Source organism: Dendrobates tinctorius, unplaced genomic scaffold, assembly GCF_039654945.1.
Source record: "Dendrobates tinctorius isolate UK_male_01 unplaced genomic scaffold, ASM3965494v1 ptg000133l, whole genome shotgun sequence".
Lineage (NCBI taxonomy): Eukaryota > Metazoa > Chordata > Amphibia > Anura > Dendrobatidae > Dendrobates > Dendrobates tinctorius.
Window position 1 is genome coordinate 26,200,762 of NW_027361801.1, and position 23,114 is coordinate 26,223,875.

At 40.6% G+C, this 23,114-nt stretch overlaps 1 protein-coding gene across 4 annotated transcripts in view; it reads right to left on the reverse strand.

Annotated features, from left to right (window-relative positions):
* The window catches only part of MCF2 (MCF.2 cell line derived transforming sequence), a 251,763-nt gene that overhangs the window by 64,690 nt on the left and 163,959 nt on the right, over positions 1 to 23,114 (reverse strand). For all 4 annotated transcript variants that reach the window (XM_073543572.1, XM_073543571.1, XM_073543574.1 and 1 more), the window contains 4 exons: positions 9,348 to 9,462; positions 4,855 to 4,974; positions 4,346 to 4,537; positions 1,258 to 1,449 (listed from right to left, as the gene is read on the reverse strand). In XM_073543572.1, the coding sequence (XP_073399673.1) occupies positions 1,258 to 1,449; positions 4,346 to 4,537; positions 4,855 to 4,974; positions 9,348 to 9,462 (619 nt within the window). The remainder of the gene's footprint in view (positions 1 to 1,257; positions 1,450 to 4,345; positions 4,538 to 4,854; positions 4,975 to 9,347; positions 9,463 to 23,114) is intronic.

Consider the following 23,114-nt stretch of genomic DNA (forward strand, 5'->3'; position numbering starts at 1 on the left):
TAAAGCAGAGGATAAATCTTGAGGGTTACAAGAATGAAATGCCATGGTTTTTAGTTATAGTGCAGAAAAAAAGAGTCAGAGCAGCCAGCATTAACATTATTCAGTTACAGCTTAAAAATATTATTATTATTGTTACCAAATATTTAGCTATGAAACTTTTAAAATGAATTGAATGGAAATCTTTTGTAAAACTCCAAAGTTGCATTGATGTCTTCCCAATCAGTTCTCTACTTATTTATTCATCTTAAAAGGAGCCCATCACCCTTGGCGCGGCCGAGAAGTTTAGTGCACCTTCCCGTCTACTTGTTTTCCAAATATTTATGCCCTTCTCTGACTGCTTAAAGCCAAAACTGTCACTCTAGGAAAATATGTCAAGATAGATTGAAAACAAGTAGTCGGGAAGGTGCACTGAACTGCTTGCCATGCCTAGGGTGCATCCAACACCTATGCTTGGCTTTTTCTTTTTCTGTTGACAGATTCCCTTTAACCCCTTCACGACATAGCCCTTTTTCGTTTTTGCATTTCTGTTTTTCGCTCCCCTTCTTCCCAAAGCCATAACTTTTATTTTTCCGTCAATATGGCCATGTGAAGGCTTGTTTTATGCGGGACAAGTTATACTTTTGAATGACAGCATTGGTTTTACCATATTGTGTACTCGAAAATGGGAAAAAAATTTAAAGTGCGATGAAATTGCAAAAAAAGGACAATTCCACAGCTGTTTTTTGGAATTATTTTTACCATGTTCACCAAATGTTAAAATTAACCTGCCATTATGATTCTCCAGGTCATTACAAGTTCATAGACACCAAACATGTATTTTTTGTTTTTTATTTAAATGGTGAAAAAAAATCAAAAGTTTGTTAAAAAAAAATTTGCATCATTTTTTGAGACCTGTAGTGACTCCATTTTTCGTGATCTGGGGTTGGGTGAAGGCTTATTTGTTGCGTGACATTTTTAATGAACCTATTTTGGTGCAGATACGATCTTTTGATCGCCTGTTATTGCATTTTAATGCAATCTTGCGGTGACCAAAGAAAACATAATTCTGGCGTTTTTCCTTTTGTTTTTGCTACGCTATTTGCCAATCGGATAAATTCTTTTTACATATTGATAGATCGGGCCATTTTGAATGCAGTGAAACCAAATATGAGTATTTTTTTAATTGTTTTATGTTGAATGGGGGTGATTTGAACTTTTATTTTTTAAACATTCAAAAACATAATAACATAATACAACATAACAAATGATAACTGCTACCTTCAACTCATCCGTCAGAATTGACTCAAAATCATATTGTAAGGACTGTGGATCAAAAGTTAAATCCAGCTCAGAGCTGTCTAGAAACTTCTCAACATCTTGTAACGCTCTCTGAGCCCCTTCTCTTGACTGGCACTTGTCCATTTGCTGGTTAGCTAGAAAGTATGCACCTTTATCACAGCTTTCAAGAGCCTGGAATAAAACAGCATATATGAACTTTTTAAGGTTAAAAAAAAGCTTGAAAAAGCTTCTACTGACAGATATTGAAAACTTCATCGAGAACATTTAGTAAGTATAAAACTAGTCCTAAACAAAGAGGAGACCTCCGACCAAGTACAAGGGCTTAAGGACACTAGGACAATGCCTTCCAGCAGTGCTTCTTTAGTATGGGGCTGTGGAGTCCATCAGATATTCTCCTCTAGAAGCAAGCACCATGCGTTGGAGATAATCTACACTCATATACATTGGTATAATCGAGTTTTCTATGTAACTGTAGAGCACCAAATGTTGTATGCATCGGTACGAAATCAGAAATATACACGCATCTTTATGGGAGACCTTAGCACGACATATACAGTGGGGCAAAAAAGTATTTAGTCAGTCAGCAATAGTGCAAGTTCCACCACTTAAAAAGATGAGAGGCGTCTGTAATTTACATCATAGGTAGACCTCAACTATGGAAGACAAACTGAGAAAAAAAAATCCAGAAAATCACATTGTCTGTTTTTTTTTCATTTTATTTGCATATTATGGTGGAAAATAAGTATTTGGTCAGAAACAAGCAATCAAGATTTCTGGCTCTCACAGACCTGTAACTTCTTCTTTAAGAGTCTCCTCTTTCCTCCACTCATTACCTGTAGTAATGGCACCTGTTTAAACTTGTTATCAGTATAAAAAGACACCTGTGCACACCCTCAAACAGTCTGACTCCAAACTCCACTATGGTGAAGACCAAAGAGCTGTCAAAGGACACCAGAAACAAAATTGTAGCCCTGCACCAGGCTGGGAAGACTGAATCTGCAATAGCCAACCAGCTTGGAATGAAGAAATCAACTGTGGGAGCAATAATTAGAAAATGGAAGACATACAAGACCACTGATAATCTCCCTCGATCTGGTGCTCCACGCAAAATCCCACCCCGTGGGGTCAGAATGATCACAAGAACGGTGAGCAAAAATCCCAGAACCACGCGGGGGGACCTAGTGAATGAACTGCAGAGAGCTGGGACCAATGTAACAAGGCCTACCATAAGTAACACACTACGCCACCATGGACTCAGATCCTGCAGTGCCAGACGTGTCCCACTGCTTAAGCCTGTACATGTCCGGGCCCGTCTGAAGTTTGCTAGAGAGCATTTGGATGATCCAGAGGAGTTTTGGGAGAATGTCCTATGGTCTGATGAAACCAAACTGGAACTGTTTGGTAGAAACACAACTTGTCGTGTTTGGAGGAAAAAGAATACTGAGTTGCATCCATCAAACACCATACCTACTGTAAAGCATGGTGGTGGAAACATCATGCTTTGGGGCTGTTTCTCTGCAAAGGGGCCAGGACGACTGATCCGGGTACATGAAAGAATGAATGGGGCCATGTATCGTGAGATTTTGAGTGCAAACTTCCTTCCATCAGCAAGGGCATTGATGATGAAACATGGCTGGGTCTTTCAACATGACAATGATCCAAAGCACACCGCCAGGGCAACGAAGGAGTGGCTTCGTAAAAAGCATTTCAAGGTCCTGGAGTGGCCTAGCCAGTCTCCAGATCTCAACCCTATAGAAAACCTTTGGAGGGAGTTGAAAGTCCGTGTTGCCAAGCGAAAAGCCAAAAACATCACTGCTCTAGAGGAGATCTGCATGGAGGAATGGGCCAACATACCAACAACAGTGTGTGGCAACCTTGTGAAGACTTACAGAAAACGTTTGACCTCTGTCATTGCCAACAAAGGATATATCACAAAGTATTGAGATGAAATTTTGTTTCTGACCAAATACTTATTTTCCACCATAATATGCAAATAAAATGAAAAAAAAACAGACAATGTGATTTTCTGGATTTTTTTTTCTCAGTTTGTCTCCCATAGTTGAGGTCTACCTATGATGTAAATTACAGACGCCTCTCATCTTTTTAAGTGGTGGAACTTGCACTATTGCTGACTGACTAAATACTTTTTTGCCCCACTGTATAGGAGAACAATGAACATAAAATCAGCTCAACATGGCAACTAATTGAAAGTGTTTGCATACCTTGCTCAATCCACCATTGTCCCTACCAAATAAGTAAATCTAACAATAGCTAAGAAAAATAATATTTCTACAGAACCTACATTTTTTAATTATTACTCAACAGAAATTACCATAATTAAAAAGAAATCCACCTAAAATTATGTTATGAAGACATGTTAAAGGATGAGCCGGGACAGTCTCTAGAATTAGAAGTTCTTGGTGTAGCACTTTTCACTTAGAGGTATTTTTTCTCATGGGAAATTCCTGATATTTTTTTTTAATTGGTATTAGACCAGTGCTGAATTACATCCCTAAAAATAAAAATCTCAAAATAGAGAATAGTGTTGAGTCAGACATTTCCCACCCTCCGAAATCTATTCTACCTGGAGTAATACTGTACATGGATAGAATTCCCAAGAGATGCTGCATAAAGTGGTGTCATAAATTGACATGTTGCTTGTATAAATATGGCCTTTTATAGATTCTCTGTTATCTCTCAGCATGAATACTTATGTATACAGGTGAGAGAGAGAGAGACTGCTCATGGTACCACTAAATGCAGGCAATGAGGAAGGACTGTGCCTTAAAAAAATGTCCTATATAAAGTCCGCCCCACTCCAGAAATACCTACAAGACTTTTGTAAGAATAACTGCAGGAAAAAGTATTTTATAGAGGTGATAATTTTTATAGGTGAAAAAATGCACAGGTGATTATTTCTAAAGGTGAGTAAATCCACAGGTGTTTTTTTTTTATAGGTGAACACTTTCTACATGGCATTATTTAGGTGAGTACTTTCTACAGGTGAATCAGAGTACTTTTGACATCACTATACATGACATTGAAATATCGGAGGATTCACTGTTACCTGCTGCAGTCGAACATGTAGTTCATGTGTGGCAGATAGATGAGCCAGCTTTCTTCTTATCTCCTCAGATAAGATGTCTGATGCATGCCTTAGCTCATTGCATTGCTGGCAGATTAGGTTTAGTGCATAATGATGATTTGCTGCCAGCTGGTGTCCATGTAAAATCACCATTTGTGACCTTCCCATTAATTCCTGTGAGATAACAATGGGTTACATTCAAAGTATTGACCAAACTTATATAAAAAAAAAGCAGTTAAATAAGATATAACTTTCTAATTCTTGACTATTTAAAAAATCTTTTGAGTAGGGTACAACCAAGGCACATGCCACAGGAATTGGGTGCCTCAGGAGTTGGTCAACACAATCAATGTTGTCTGATCCAGGTATTTAAATACAGGATGAGGGTTGTGAACTGAATTTTAGGTCCAAGAGAAGTAAACCATAGCCATGGTATAGAAGATTATTATGAAAAGCTTTATAGAAGACATGGTATAGATGAGCAGTCATACCTTTGACCTTTCTTCAATGTTACCCAATTCTACTATTCTCTGCTTGACCTCAGATATATTCTCTCCTGTATCAGGAACACTGGTTTGTTGTGTCATCAAAAAGTCAGTAGCATTCTTCAGCTATAATAATAACATAGTATGTAGTTAACTATCTTATACAGTATATTACATGCACGGAATATGAGATCATAATATTTATTTTATGCTCTTTTTATTATTATCTTTCAGTATCACTTTTCATATGTTCTATTTGTATCAGTCCTTTATCAGCTACATGGCATATTCCCTATGCACTTGTTAGATGAGTGTGCACCAATAAATATCTAGCAAAATACTAATAGAAAATATACTTATGTTAAATATATATCTACTCTAGTGCATAAGTATAATAAAGAAGAACAATATAACCACCAAGACAATACAAGAATAAAACCCTTAAAACCACCTTCTGAAAGATATTCATTGCACGTTGGGGTGCCTTCACAGGGATACCACAGGGTACAGCAGATCGTATGCTTAGCTGAACTCCTGAACTGGTTAGAACTGTGTCAACATCTTATTAATCAGTGCAGGTATTTTTTTTGCTGGCAGTGCAAGTGTTAATCAGTTCAGTTGACAACCTAGATTGTCTCAGCTGTTCAGTGTTGACCACTCCTCTCTGTTATACATGCTCATCACTTGCACTTGGGAATTGCTAAGTGATGGTTCTTACTGCCTAGTTAGGAGTTGAAGGGGAAGTTCATGTTTGGAGTAGGAAATTGGAGAGTTGGTCAAGTGATAGTTGCTTGGGTTTTTTTGTGTGAACATCCTCATCCTCTCCTATTTGGTTTCTCTTTCCTGTATCTCCACCGTGTTGCACTCTGTTGTTTAGCGAGTGTGTTTTGCATGATTGTAATTTTTATTTTTCCCGGTCTGTCTTCCATTGTTTGTCTGGTTAGTGTTATCCTATACACTTTAGTCTCAAACCTCTCTAGGAGAGGGACAGGACAGATAAGGGTTAATGCAGGAGCAAAGCAAGGCATGTGAACCCAGCGTCTCTACCTTCAGGAGTAATCTGGGGGACAGGGATAGACAAGGGCGCCACTAGTTCAAGGGATTGGGTAGGCGCCCACAGTCCCTAGTCACTCCGTGACAGGTGCTTTGTATGAATAGCCCTATAGTTGTCTCACCATGTCTACAGGTAAACATTAAGTTAAGTACTCTTTGGGATATGTCTTTTTTACTGAATTTTTGAGTGATTTTGAATTGTGATGCTGCTTATCCTGTATTGAGTGATGTAATAATTTTATCCTGTGGATGTCATTATAGATTATACATAATATATTGCAGGCAGGGTCGGACTGGCCAAATGGAGGACTGGAGGATTTTCCGATGGGCCTAGGCACTGACACCTGATGGCACAGTGAACATAAGACATGTGTGCCAGTGATGTCTATACCGACCACCCTCCTGAGTTGCCTAACTCTTCCCTGCATTGTACAAGCAGGGAGATTAGGTGCTGCCACTGATAAAGCTAACACTGATTGGCTGCAAAGCAGTCAATCAGTACAAGCATTGTTTGTCTCCTCTCCTCCCAACACATCATCACAGGCACAGAGTAGGGGGTAGAAGGAGACAGACGGCTTCCTGCTACAGCAGCAATAACTAACGGAGCCTAACAGTGAGTATGTGCAAATTGGGGGGGCTTTTAGTCAGGAGTGATAGAGGGGGATGGGGCTAATTCATGAATGTATGAATGAGGGCCCCATTCCCCCATTTCCCCTTTCACCCCTGACTGACTGGGCCCCATTCTCTTATCACTCCTGACTGATCTTCCCAATATCCCCCCTGACTGAGCCCCATCCACCTGTATCACTCCTTACTGCACCCTCTCCCCTATATCACCCCTAACTGAGCCCCATTTACCTCAATCACCCCGATTGTACCCTCTTCTCATATCAACCCTGACTGAGCCCCTTCCCCTGTATTACCCTTGACTGTGCCCCCTCTCCTGTATCACACCTGACTGAGCCCCTTTCCCTTATATCCTCAATGATTGAATCCCCTCTCCTATATCACCCCTTACTGAACCCCTTACCTCTATCAACCCTGACTGAGCTCCTTCCCCTGTATTACCCCTGACTGCACACTCTCCACTGTACCACCCTGGATTTAGCCCCTTCCCCATATTACCCCTGACTGACCCTCTTCCCTCTATATCATCCCTGTCTGTACCTCCAGGCCAGTATCTTCCCTGACTGAACCCCTTTCCCCTATATCACCCCCGACTGACCACACCTACTCCCCCTGCATCACCCCTGACTGACTGCACCCCCTTCCCTTGTATCACCTCTGACTGGCTGAACCCCATTTCCCCATGTCACCCTGACTAAGCCCCCTCTCCTCCTGCATCACCCTAACTGCACCCCCTACCCCTGTATTACCCCTGACTGCACCTCCTCCCCCTATATCACCTGTGAGTGTGACCCCTCCTCCTGCATCATCCCTGTCTGCAAGCTCTCCCTCTTTATTAACCCTGATTGACTGTGCCCCGCTTCCTGCATTACCCCTGACTGTGCCCCCTCCCCTTTATCAACCCCAATTGACTGTGCCTCCTGCCCCTGTATCACTCCTGAATGAGCCCTCTATCCCCATATCACCCCTGACTGATTGAGCATTCGCTGAGCGCCCCTGACTGACCAAAGTTTTCTTCCTCCAATACTAACAAAATGAGGACCTTCATTAAAAGTTAGGACCTTATAGGTGGCAGAAAGATTTCCATAAAAAGTGTATGGAGGAATATGAGGAAAAGCCCTTTGGTATCACTCCAGTGTCATACATAAGTGATTTAGGACCCCCGATGCTATTAGTGGGTAAAGTCACAGAATGTATTTGTTGCAAAATTTCGACAATGCAAGTCCCACAGCAACTTAACAGCGAAAATATCCACACAGATATTGTACAAATATTGCTGCCTTTACTACTATGTAATGATGCACCTTTACCACTGACCTGATCCTCTGTTTTGCAAAGGATGAAATTGGTGGTGAATATCCGCAGCATGAATTAACACATTGTTCATGTCAAATCTACATCGGTCAATTCACACCGAGGATTTTCTCAGCGTACAGATGAGATGTCATAAAATCGCATCTACCACACTGGTGCTATAAACATTGGTTTAGTGGTTAATACACATGAGGGGACATTTATCATTGAGTTTGCATCAAAATGTGTCACCAGCTCTTTCTATAACATTAAGAAGTGTACTACTTTATATCATACCCTGATATTGGCGTGTTATATCGCACAGTTGGTGGTCTTGTATTTATGCCTATGTAGCTACATAGTGAGTCCCAAGAATAATTTTCTCTGGTGGGCCCAAGGTGCTCCAGTTGTGCAGGAGGGGGGCTTCCTGCTGTTTTTGAGGCATTTCATTCTTTTACTGTCTTGGGGGGTTATTGCTCGTATTTATCACGTTTATTCACTAGTATATACAGTATATGTGAATAAATAGTGTATATTTTTTATTGGAAATGTGTTTGATATTTATTGAGGATAATGTGTCAGTTACAACTTTGACGATGTTTGTTGGCTCCAACTGTAGCTGGTGGTTGATAGGTTATTATAAGTATTTTAGGTAAGTGAGTGTAAGAAATGATACAGGAAAGATACATCTTTGCACCGTGTTAGCCAGTGGATAGAAGAATATTCAGAATTGAGATTCCTTAGTAGTTGATACTTTTTAATGGCTAACTGAAAAGATGGTAACACATTGCAAGCTTTCCAGACTACTCAGGTCTCTTCATCAGGCTAGACTAATATAAAATCTGAAGAGTCACATATTTATAAACAAGACAGCACATAAATAACGCAATAGATAAGACAAGTGATGTGAAGGAGAACTGTCATTATGGGAGAGGGATAAACTTAAATATTGGAACAGTTCATAGATAAGGAGCGTGAAAGTTTTATTGTCACAACAAAACACAGAACCAGACCCTAATCAGAGGACAATAAAACTTTCACACTCCTTATCTATGAACTGTTCCAATATTTATTACAACTGTCTATCTCTCTCCCATAATGATAGTTCTGCTTCACATCACTTGTCTTATCTATTGCATTATTTCTGTGCTCTCTTGTGCATAAATATGTGACTTCAGATTTTTTATTAGTCTATGTCTGATGAAGAGACCTGAGTAGTCTCGAAAGCTTGCAATGTATTACCATCTTTTCAGTTAGCCATTAAAAGGTATCAACTACTGAGGACTGTCAATTGTAAGAAATGAATCTCTTTTTGGTGGTCTACTGTGAAATAAACTACAGAAGGAAAATAATGGACTAAGTATGGAGAGGTGAGTATACAACTGGGTGACTCTGAGATGTCAAACTAAGGTGGCTTGGATTTGAAAATTAGGTTTCAGCGGGGTAAAACCTTATTCCAATAATAATACGATATGTGACATTTCATTGAGTAATCCGATAACGTATTATGGTCACTTATACTGTACCTCTTGGAAATGCTGTTCAAATTTGAGCAGTTCTAAATATTGCTCCATTTTTAGCTGGTGTTTCTCCCAAAAGCCATCGAAAGCGCTTTCCATTTCATGTAACTGTGCCAGCAACCTTTAAAACAGAGACTTGTGACTAGTTCATAGCTCCCAGAGCAGCGTATTGGATGCCACCACAAGACCTTTCCAATATCACATAGTATATTCTCATAGTAGAAACGCGAGTGCAATATTTAAAGTGAATGCTCACTTGTTATAGTTGCATCCACACATCTCTGCTAAATAAGATAGTAAAGGCAGTATGTATGTAAGACCAAACTGACCGTAATCTCCAAGTACAGAGCTTTGTAGCACGTATTGTTCCTATGACATTCACACCTTTAGGGCTCGCTCACACCGCCATATACATCGGACGAGCGTTATCTGAATTTCTATCACTGATATTCAGTGGGACACTGTTGATGACCAATTTTTGGAATGACAGAATCTGTCCGTAAAAAGAAAAATTGCAGCATGCTGCGATTTCAGTTTCAAATTGGATGCCACTCACCCATTCAAATGCACAAAAAGAAGTCTAGGGGAGCATGGAAAACATCGGACTGCACTTCGATGACATCTGAGTGCAATCCGATATCCAGGAACTCACAGAATGGAGAGGATGGAGAAATTTTGTTCTCCATTTTCAACTCACCTGTGCTATTGTTCTCTCATCCGAGAGAATTGGATCATGCTATGCTAACACTCTGAGCACACTTGGATCAGAGTTTGATCAGAGTGTCATTAGCATAATTGACCCTATTCTCTCAGAAGAGAGAATCTACAGTCGTGTGACCCTGGCTTTATTATTCTGCAGAAACTGAAGATTAATCAAAGAAGCTGAATAGGGGACTCAGTGCACCCCTGGTGTGGCCAAGAGGCTCCATGCACCGTTCCACCCACTGCTTTTGCATGGACGCCCCTCACTGTGGATTGACAGTATGCTTGTCTTATGTTTCCCTGCAGGCAGTGTTTGCCCTAGAGAAGCCATTGCGGTCAATCACTAATGAGGGAGGCGGGGAAATACAGAAATAGTGGGCAAAATGGTTCCGTAAGTCTCTTGGCCACACCCAGGACTTACCAGGCAGCATAATTAGAATATCTGATTTTTCAGAATAAAGGCTTTAGAACGATATAGGTGGGATTTTTATAAGGGGCTTGATCTCCTACAAGTGAGTATGCTTGGTTTATACTGTCAGTTTGGACTGACAGACGCCAGACTCCTTTTGCTTTATCCTTTTTGTGCCAGTGCTCTTTTCTTCTAAAATAAAGCACCAAATCCACTGTGTATATACTATATATATATATATATATATATATATATATATATATATATGAAAGATAATATTCTGCCAACCTGCAATGGCCCTTAGAGGGCTGTTCATCTCACAGGAAGTGTTGACAACCCATCCATTCAGTCACCTGACCCTGTAGGAAGTCAGTGGTCAGAAAACTGAAAGGACACAATGTCATTACTTCCAGCCCCAATGGAAACCAATGAAGCGGCATTGCTGGAGCATGGCGGATTCAGAGTCGTAAGTAACACTTTTTTATTTAAAAACAATCCCTCCATCAGCTGTTAAAAAAGAAGTAGAATATCTTTCTTTATGCACAACTTGTACAAATAAGGAAATTCATTTTTTGACCACTGTACAGTAAATAGGATTCATTTTACTTTTGTGGGTTTTTTTAAATGGCATTTTATTTTACAGTTTTTGCCAATACTGAAATAAAGAAGTAAGTATAAAAGCACTGTGGCCGCTGTGTAGTAAGATATTTAAAGTGGTTTTCTAGGCTCAGGAGATAATTTATGCAGTGACTCTAAGTCAGGGTTCCCCAACTCCAGTCCTCAAGGCCCACCAACAGATCATGCTTTCAGGATTTCCTTTGTATTGCACAGGCGAAGCAATTATTACCTGAGCAATACAAAGGAAATCCTGAAAACATGATCTGTTGGTGGGCCTTGAGGACTGGAGTTGGACTTTTGAGGACTGCTCTAAAAGTGATTGCAGTTTGCAGAATCGTGACAGTGTGCAATGTGCACACGGTCAGGATTCCCCTGTATTTCCAGTATACTTGGACAACCAAGTGAAGACAAGTGTACAGTGGGTACGGAAAGTATTTAGACCCTTTTACATTTTTCTCTCTTTGTTTCAATGCAGCCATTTGGTAAATTCAAAAAAGTTGAATTTTTCTCATTAACCCCTTCACCCCCAAGGGTGGTTTGCACGTTCATGACCGGGCCAATTTTTACAATTCTGACCACTGTACCTTTATGAGGTCATAACTCTGGAACGCTTCCATTGATCCCGGTGATTCTGACATTGTTTTCTCGTGACATATTGTACTTCATGTTAGTGGTAAAATTTAATTCAAATAACTTGCGTTTATTTGTGAAAAAAATGGAAATTTGGCAAAAATTTTGAAAATTTCGCAATTTTCCAACTTTGAATTTTTATGCCCTTAAATCACAGAGATACGGCACACAAAAAACTTGATAAGTAACATTTCCCACATGTTTACTTTACATCAGCACAATTTTGGAACCAAAATTTTTTTTGTTAGGAAGTTATAAGGGTTAAAAGTTGACCAGCGATTTCTCATTTTTACAACACCATTTTATTTTTAGGACCACATCACATTTGAAGCCACTTTGAGGGGTCTATATGATAGAAAATACCCAAAAGTGACACCATTCTAAAAACTGAACCCCTTAAGGTGCTCAAAACCACATTCAAGAAGTTTATTAACCCATTAGGTGCGTCACAGGAATTTTTTTGAATATTTAAAAAGAAATGAACATCTAACTTTTTTTCACAAAAAAAATACTTCAGGTTCAATTTTTTTTATTTTACCAAGGGTAACAGGAGAAATTGAACTGCAAAAGTTATTGTGCAATTTGTCCTGAGTACGCTGATACCTGATTTGTGGGGGGGAACGACTGTTTCGGCACATGGCAGAGCTCAGAATGGAAGGAGCGCCGTTTGACTTTTTCAATGCAAAATTGGCTGGAATTCAGATCGGACGCCATGTCACGTTTGGAGAGTCCCTGATGTACCTAAACAGTGGAAACCCCCTACAAGTGACCCCATTTTGGAAACTAGACCCCCCAAGGAACTTATCTAGATATGTGGTGAGAACTTTGAACCCACAAGGGCTTTACAGAAGTTTATAACGTACAGCGGTACAATTAAAAAATCATATTTTTTCCACAAAAATGATCTTTTCACCCCAATTTTTATTTTCCCATGGGTAACAGGACCCTAAAAGTTATTGTGCAATTTGTCCTGAGTACATTGATACCCTACATGTGGGGGTAAACCACTATTTGGGCGCATGGCAGAGCTCGGAAGGGAAGCAGTGCCATTTGACGTTTTTGGCTGGAATTGAGATCGGACACCATGTCGCGTTTGGAAAACCCCTGATGTACCAAAACAGTGGAAACCCCCCACAAATGACACCATTTTGGAAACTAGACCCCCTAAGGAACTTATCTAGATGTGTGGTGAGAACTTTGAACCCCCATGGGCTTCACAGAAGTTTATAACATAAAGCCATACAATTAAAAAATCATATTTTTTCCACAAAAATGATCTTTTCACCCTCAATTCTTATTTTTCCAAGGGTAACAAGACCCTAAAAGTTATTGTGCAATTTGTCCTGAGTACGCTGATACCCCACATGTGGGGGTAAACCACTATTTGGGCGCATGGCAGAGCTCGGAAGGGAAGCAGCGCCATTTGACGTTTTTGGCTGGAATTGAGATCGGACACCATGTCGCGTTTGGAAAACCCCTGATGTACCAAAACAGTGGAAACCCCCCACAAATGACACCATTTTGGAAACTAGACCCCCTAAGGAACTTATCTAGATGTGTGGTGAGAACTTTGAACCCCCATGGGCTTCACAGAAGTTTATAACATAAGGCCATACAATTAAAAAATCATATTTTTTCCACAAAAATGATCTTTTCACCCTCAATTCTTATTTTTCCAAGGATAACAGGACCGTAAAAGTTATTGTGCAATTTGTTCTGAGTACGCTGATACCCCACATGTGGGGGTAAACCACTATTTGGGCGCATGGCAGAGCTCGGAAGGGAAGCAGCGCCATTTGACGTTTTTGGCTGGAATTGAGATCGGACACCATGTCGCGTTTGGAAAACTCCTGATGTACCAAAACAGTGGAAACCCCCCACAAATGACACCATTTTGGAAACTAGACCCCCTAAGGAACTTATCTAGATGTGTGGTGAGCACTTTGACCCCCCCCAGTTCTTCACAGAAGTTTACCAAGGGTACCAGGAGAAATTGGACCCCAAAAGTTGTTGTCCAATTTGTCCTGAGTATGCTGATACCCCATATGTGGGAGAAAACTACTGTATGGGCACACGTCGGGGCTCGGAAGGGAAGTAGTGACGTTTTGGAATGCAGACTTTGATGGAATGGTCTGCGGGTGTCATGTTGCCTTTGGAGAGCCCCTAATGTACCTAAACAGTGGAAACCCCCCACAAATGACCCCATTTAGAAAACTAGACCCACTAAGGAACTTATCTAGATGTGAGGTGAGCACTTTGAACCCCCAAGGGCTTCACTGAAGTTTATAATGCCAGGGCATGAAAATAAAAAAAATCGTATTTTTTCCAGAAACATGATCAATTAGTCCCCAATTTTTTCATTTTCCCAAGGGTAACAGGAGAAATTGAACCCCCAAAAGTTGTTGTCCAATTTGGCCTGAGTACGCTGACACCCCATATGTGGGAGAAAACTACTGTATGGACACACGTCGGGGCTCGGAAGGGAAGCAGTGACGTTTTGGAATGCAGACTTTGATGGAATGGTCTGCGGGTGTCATGTGCGTTTGGAGAGCCCCTGATGTACATAAACTATTGAAACTCCCCACAAGTGACCCCATTTTGGACACTAGACCCCCCACGGAACTTATCTAGATGTGTGGTGAGCACTTTGAACCCCCAAGGGCTTCACTGAAGTTTATAATGCCAGGGCATGAAAATAAAAAAATCGTATTTTTTCCAGAAACATGATCAATTAGTCCCCAATTTTTTCATTTTCCCAAGGGTAACAGGAGAAATTGGACCCCCAAAAGTTGTTGTCCAATTTGTTTTCAAACCAATTTTATTGAGAGTTTTACAATAGTGAGGAAGGTCTCAGGGGGAGGGTGGGAGGAATGGGGAGGGAAGGGAAGAAAGGGGGGAAGGACCAGTTGGTCCGAACAGGTTTTTATTAATATAACAATATTTGTGAGATATAATTGACTAGGTTATTTTATAACCATAACCATGCTATAATAATATGTTTAATACAAGCCAGATTGTCTCTGGAGCAAAGAACAAACAACAAAATATCAGTGCAGCAATTGCTATAAAATTAGCTTGTAGGAAATAATGTAATCCATCTGTGCCATTTATGAGTGAAGAGTAGTGTTGAGCATTCCGATACCGCAAGTATCGGGTATCGGCCGATACTTGCTGTATCGGAATTCCGATACCGACTTCCGATATTTTTTCAATATCGGAATTCGGCATCGGAATCGGAAGTTCAGTTGATTGACGGCCTGACGTCATCATGATGCGCGGTGTGTGCGCATCATGATGCGCCGTCATTTCGGGCCTTCCGGGGGTCTCTGCCGGCCTGCCGGGGGGGCTGTGCCGGCCTGCCGGGGGGCTGTGTGGACTGCCCGGGGTCTGTACCGGCCTGCCGGGGGGCTGTGCCGGCCTGCCGGTGGTCTGTGCACCCTGTGGGGGTCTGTACCGGCCTGCCGGGGGGCTGTGCCGGCCTGCCGGGGGGCTGTGCTGATGTCCGGGGGTCTGTGCAAGCATCGTCCGATGGGACTACAAGTCCCATCGGGCGATGCCTGCTACCATGACAGTGATTGACACATTAGCCAATGATGGGACAGTAGTAGTCCCATCATCCGGCTAATGTGTTAAATGTTAAAAAAAAAAAAAAAAAATACTACATACATACTACATGCATGCTACATACATACTACATGCTACATACATACTACATATATACTACATACATACTACATACATGCTACATACATACTACATATATACTACATACATGCTACATACATACTACATATATACTACATACATACTACATACATACTGCATGCTACATACATACTACATACATACTACATACATACTACATATATACTACATGCATGCTACATACATACTACATGCTACATACATACCACATACATACTACATATATACTACATGCATGCTACATACATACTACATGCTACATACATACCACATATATACTACATACATACTACATATATACTGCATGCTACATACATACTACATATATACTACATGCATGCTACATACATACTACATGCTACATACATACCACATACATACTACATGCTACATACATACTACATATATACTACATGCATGCTACATACATACTACATGCTACATACATACCACATATATACTACATACATACTACATATATACTGCATGCTACATACATACTACATGCTACATACATACTACATGCTACATACATACTACATGCTACATACATACCACATACATACTACATGCTACATACATACTACATATATACTACATGCATGCTACATACATACTACATGCTACATACATACCACATATATACTACATACATACTACATATATACTGCATGCTACATACATACTACATATATACTACATGCATGCTACATACATACTACATGCTACATGCATGCTACATACATACTACATACATACTACATGCTACATACATACCACATATATACTACATACATACAATACATTCATACAATACATACATAGACATACAGTACATATAACATAGAGTAACATACTTACCAATACTTGTCACATTGTTCCCCGAAGCCATTGTCGTCTACGGAATAAATATTAACATAACAAACCACAAAAATACTCACCCACGATCCGAAGCAGTCCACGAGTGTGTCCCACGACGATCTTGGGTAGAGAACTGCAGCATCAGATGATGCTGCCGTTCTCTACGGGCTGCAGGAATCCAATGACGGAAGGTAGGTATCCTTCCGCACTGTATTCCTCCGCCACTTAAAAAAAAAAAGTCCCTAGTCTCACTTTATGCCATTGCTGTGTGGGAATTTCCCACACAGCAATGGCATAAAGTGAGACTAGGGACTTTTTTTTTTTAAGTGGCGGAGGAATACAGTGCGGAAGGATACCTACCTTCCGTCATTGGATTCCTGCAGCCCGTAGAGAACGGCAGCATCATCTGATGCTGCAGTTCTCTACCCAAGATCGTCGTGGGACACACTCGTGGACTGCTTCGGATCGTGGGTGAGTATTTTTGTGGTTTGTTATGTTAATATTTATTCCGTAGACGACAATGGCTTCGGGGAACAATGTGACAAGTATTGGTAAGTATGTTACTCTATGTTATATGTACTGTATGTCTATGTATGTATTGTATGAATGTATTGTATGTATGTAGTATATATGTGGTATGTATGTAGCATGTAGTATGTATGTAGTATGTATGTAGCATGCATGTAGTATGTATGTAGCATGCATGTAGTATATATGTAGTATGTATGTAGCATGAATGTAGTATATATGTAGTATGTATGTAGCATGAATGTAGTATATATGTAGTATGTATGTAGCATGTAGTATGTATGTAGTATGTATGTAGTATGTATGTAGTATGTATGTGGTATGTATGTAGCATGTAGTATGTATGTAGCATGCATGTAGTATATATGTAGTATGTATGTAGCATGCAGTATATATGTAGTATGTATGTAGTATATATGTGGTATGTATGTAGCATGTAGTATGTATGTAGCATGCATGTAGTATATATGTAGTATGTATGTGGTATGTATGTAGCATGTAGTATGTATGTAGCATGCATGTAGTATATATGTAGTATGTATGTAGTATGTATGTGGTATGTATGTAGCATGCATGTAGTATATATGTAGTATGTATGTAGCATGTATGTAGTATGTAGTATGAATGTAGCATGTATGTAGTATGCACGTTGTATGTATGTAGCATGTAATTTTTTTTTTTTTTTTTTTTTTTACATTTAACACATTAGCCGGATGATGGGACTACTACTGTCCCATCATTGGCTAATGTGTCAATCACTGTCATGGTAGCAGGCATCGCCCGATGGGACTTGTAGTGCCATCGGACGATGCCTGCACAGACCCCCGGAGCCTGCACAGCCCCCCGGCAGGCCGGCACAGCCCCCCGGCAGGCCGGCACAGCCCCCCGGAGCCGGCACAGCCCCCCGGCAGGCCGGCACAGCCCCCCGGAGCCTGCACAGACCACCGGCAGGCCGGCACAGACCACCGGAGCCTGCACAGACCCCCTGGCAGGCCGGCACAGCCCCCCGAAAGGCCCGTACAGACCCCAGAGAGGCTGTACAAGGGCAGGAAAGGGTTTTTCTTATTCCGATACCGGAAGTCCCATAGACTTGAATGGGACTTCCGGTATCGGAATCGGCGATACCGATACTTTTTTTAAAGATCGGCCGATACCATCCGATACGATACTTTGAAGTATCGGACGGTATCGCTCAACTCTAGTGAAGAGGCTAATATTATCATTAATAGTGGCTAGTTTTAGTTCGAAAGATTTGTGTAAGGAGATTTTTTCCTTTATATCTTCAATTGTTGGAATATCCTGTCTTTTCCAATTAAAAGCTATGGAGCTTTTGGTAATAAGGAGGATGAGAATTATTAGAGGTGAAAGTGTTTGGAGTGATTCTTGTGAGGTAATAGAAAACAAGGCCAATTGGGGAGAGAGGGTGATGGGTTTTTGAAGAAGGGAGTTTATTAGGAGAGAAATATTTCTCCAGAGAGGTTTGATCACTGGGCAGTGCCAAAATATGTGAAAAAGATTCCCGTGATGTCCACATCCTCTCCAGCACAATGGGGAGATCTCAGGGTATATCTTGGCTAGTCTGGCTGGTGTGTAGTACCAACGTGAAATAATTTTCTGGTGGGTTTCCAAGAGAGACATGGATAACGTGGCGGACATGGAGGAGGAGCATGCCTGTTCCCAGTCCTCTATTCCTGGATTTATCCCAAGTTCCGTCTCCCACTTGATTATATTATTTGTTTTGGTAAATTCGTGGCACTTATTGAGCCACATATAAATATATGAAATCTTCCAGAGAAGGCAGTGGTTTATGTTATTAATGAGATTGGAGAAAGGCTCAGAGGGTTTTGCGTCTTTCTTTTTAAGTTTGGTTGCTATTTCTTTTAGTTGAATATAGTCAAGAAATGATGATGATGGGATATTGAACTTATTTTTCAAATCGCTAAAGGGATAGATGTAGTTGTGTCCGTAAATGTCTCTGAATTTTTTGATACCGTGGTCAGACCAGATTGAGGGTAGATCTGACTCAAAAAGAGACGCTATAACAACGAGAGATAGAGACCCTAATGGGGCAGTATTCTTGACGCTATTTTTTTGTTTAGCTAGGAGTCTCCAAGCTTCCAGGGTAGCTTGAAAGATTGGATGAGTAGTGGAGAGAACCTTTTTAAGAAGGATGGATTCCAGAACGAGAAAAGAAGGAGATCTGTTGTTGTTTAGAGCCTTTTTAATGTCGGCCCATGCCGGAGGATCCACGGTTGACCACCAGTGGAGACTGTTTTTGACGAGGAATGCGGAGTAGTAGGCCGAAATATTTGGAAGGCCAGCTCCTCCAAATCTCCTGTTGCCATATAAAACATTTTTCGCAATTCTGGCTTTTTTTCCGTTCCAAACGAAATTGTTGGTCATGAGTTGAAGATTGGTAAGGGCAGAGGTGGAAATGGGTAGAGGGAGAGATCTAAAGAAATAGATTATTTTGGGGAGGATATAGGCTTTAAAAATTATAATTTTACCCCACCAGGAGAGGTTTTTCTCCCCGTATGTGTTTAGGTCTTTAGAGATGGACTCTGTGAGGGATTTTAAATTTAGAGGTATGAGGGAAGGGACTTTATTTGTGAATTTGATTCCCAAATATGTGATGTAATCTGTAGTCCAGCTCCATGGGCATGAGCAACTAATAGAGTTGGTTAGAGTGTTGTCCAGATTAAATGCTAGCATTTTGGATTTTGTTATGTTGATTTTGAAATGGGAGATGTCCGAAAACTTCTGCAGAAGTTCTTGGACTCTAACAATTGATTTAATTGGGTTTGATAAAGTGAGAATAATGTCGTCAGCGAAAAGGCAAATTTTATATTCTTTATCCCCTACTTTGATGCCTTGGATATCTGGGTTGTCTCTAATAGATTGAGCTAGGGGTTCAATTGCTAGGGCAAAGAGAAGAGGGGAAAGTGGGCATCCTTGTCTGGTGCCGTTGGATATTTGGAAAACTTTTGAAAGGTGGTTATTAACATATATTTTGGCCGTTGGGTCGGTGTATAATGCTCTAATGCTCGTAATTAGTTCATGGTGAAAGCCAAATTTATGTAGGGTGGCGAAGAGGTAATCCCAATTTAATCTGTCGAAAGCCTTTTCGGCGTCAAGAGAAGCTATGACGGATTTGGTTTTGTGTGTATTGATGAGTTTTATAAGATTGATCAATCTTCTGGTGCCGTCTGTAGATTGTCTATTGATTATGAACCCGATTTGATCTTTATTGATCAGTTTGGGGAGTATGGAATTCAGTCTGTTTGATAGTAGTTTTGCATAAAGTTTGATATCTGTGTTTATTAGCGAAATTGGCCTAAAATTTTTCATAAGAGTGGTATCTGAATTGGGTTTGGGAATAAGGATTAGGGTGGCCTCAAGCATTTCCTTAGGGAAGTAACCCACAGTAGAGGCTGTGTTAAAGATTTTCGTCAAGTGAGGAGTGAGGATTTCGGCAAAAGTTTTATAGCAATTATTCGTAAATCCGTCGGGGCCAGGGGCCTTGAAGGATTTGAGGTGTTTTATGGCTTCTAGAGTTTCTTTTTCGGAAAAGGGGGATGACAGAAAAGATCTGTCATCCTCATCTAGTTTCGGGAGGTTAATTTTGGCCAGAAAAGAAATGATATCTAGAGGATTAGGATGGGGGAGGGGTGAGTTTTGATTGATATTGTAGAGATTTTCGTAAAATGTGGCAAAGGAGTTAGCAATATCTTGTGGGTGGGACAGAGGGATAGCTTTAGGGGAAAGAATGGTGTCGATTCTGTTTTTCCGTCTATGGTTTTTCAAGATGTTAGTCATGTAACGCGATGGACGATTTAGATTTTGATATAGTCTAAAGCGGTTGTTTTTAACTGCTGAGTCATGGAACGAGAATATCAGGGCTTTAAGCTCTTGTCGTAATTTGAGGAGTTCCGAACGTACAACTGAACCCGAATTTGTGTTGTCAGTTATCATTGATTCTTTAGTTTTGATTTGATTCTGGAGATCTGTTATTTTCTCTCTATTTGCCCTTTTGTGTCTCGAGGATATTCTAATTAGGATGCCTCTTAGAACAGCTTTGTGGGCATTCCACAGGGTAAAAGAGTTAGAAAGTTCAGTATTGTTCTCTTTGAAGTAATTTAGGAGGGCTGTAGTAATCTCTGCATTATAATGTGGGATATTAATTAAAGAAGAGTTACACTTCCATAAAAATTGTTGGTTGGTAGCAGGGCCGAGGGTGAATGTAGCTACTACTGGAGCGTGATCAGAGATCGTTTTAGGGCGGATAGAAATGGAAGTAAATTTGGGGAGTGAAAAGACATCGGTTAAAATTAGGTCAATACGAGAAGCAGTGTGATGGACATCTGAAAAGTAAGTGTACTCAATTGAAGTCGTGTTTATGGAACGAAATGTGTCGAAGAATTCATTGTGATATATCCAGTTGTTTAGTGATTCTGCCTTGTGTCTATTGGGGGCTGAGGAATCCAGTTTTCCGTTTGGGACCATGTTAAAATCTCCCGCGAATATTAAAGGACCCTTTTTTATTAGGTTGATTTTCTTTAGAAGTTTGTTTAAGAATCTGGTTTGACCTGTGGTGGGGACATAGACGTTCACAATAGTGACAGTTGAGTTATTGATATTGCAAACTAGAATGTGGTAATGGCCTTTCTCATCTCTTAGTTCTTCTATGAATTTAAAGTTGATGGAATTTTTTATCATAGTAAGAACTCCTGCCTTTTTTTTAACTCCCGAAGATTCATATATGTGGGGAAAGTTTTTGTGGGAAAAGTTGGGGTGGGCCTCTCTTTTAAATTTCGTTTCCTGAAGACATACAACATCGGAGCCCAGCCTGTTGGCCTCGTAATGTATTACATGGCGCTTCCTAGGGCTGTTCAAACCCCTGACGTTGTACGTGGCCAGGTTTATTTTCATTGTCAGAGTGGTGTTTTGTGGTTGTGAAGGTACCTGTGATGCTGTTAAACTCGGTTGGGTTGTGGCTGACGAAGAAGTTTAGGCACGGATGGATAAAGTTGAGGTTGAATTGGCTGCAACTGAAACACAATATAATGGAAAAAACAAGACAAATTAGACAAATTTGTAGCAAATTTGGTCAGAATTATCTTATATGGACCAACAGGAGCAGATTTCTGCGACGAACTCTGCTCAACTCAGGGGGGGACCACCAGGAGAAGGTTGCCTAGGCAAACTCTTCTCTAACTCTGTGGAAAGTCCATGGGAGAAAATCCCGAAAACAACCTTTAAAAGGAATAAACCAACATCCCAGCCAAGTAGGGCACTTGACAGGAAAAAAGAATCTGCAGTCCATCTTTGCAATTTAAATGATGATGACAAAATTAGTGGCCCAAAAGGTAAATACTGTGTGGCCTACTAAATAAGAGGAAGAAAGAAAAAAGTCTTGTGGTGGTTAAGACCGCTCGGGTGATCAGGTCGGAGTCTTGAAGTCTTGGGATGAAGCTGGTCTGTTCCTGGGCTTGATGTTCATTGATTTCAAAAATCTGTGGCCTTCTTCTATGGAGGAAAGGACTGTGGTTTTGCCATTGTGGAGGACCAGGAGTTTAAGGGGGAAGCCCCATTTGTATTGAATATTATTGTCTCTCAAGGGAATGGTGATATCTTGAAAAGCTTTTCTTCCTTCTATGGTGTGCTTTGAGAGGTCTGTGAAGATCTTGAGATGGGAATATGGGTCTGGGAAGCCTCCATTATCTCTGATGTTATTTTGGATTCGTTCTTTGGTGTGGAAAAAATGGATTCGAAGGATTGTGTCTCTTGGGGTGTCTTTAGGTAGGTGAGCCGGTTTTGGTAGTCTGTGTATTCTGTCAATGATAGTATCATGGGTTGAGAGAGTCGGTTCGATTTTTTTGAAGACTTTTTGGACATAGTCTTCTAGTTTGGAAGAGGTAACGGATTCTGGAATCCCTCTTATTTTTATATTGTTTCTTCTGCTGCGATCTTCTAGGTCTGCCAGCTTGTGTTTCAATTGGGTGATCTCTGTTCTGATTTGGTGACTCTCGTTAGTTGACTCCTCGGATTTCTTTTCTACTGTGACAATCCTGGATTCGAGGGTTTCTAATTTTTTGTTAAAAGATTCAAATGTAGATTGGAAGATTTTCATTTGAGATTCGAGGGTGGCTTCCAGGGTAATTTTGAGATTATTATTTATTTTTTCAGCCAAGGAGGTCATATATAGCTCAATAGAGTCAAGGTTTGCTTTGTCAAGGGAGTCCAGTTTTGGTTTGGATTTTGCTGGGCTGGAATTCGGAGATGAGGCCCATGAATCATTATCGGAGTCTTCTTTATGGTCG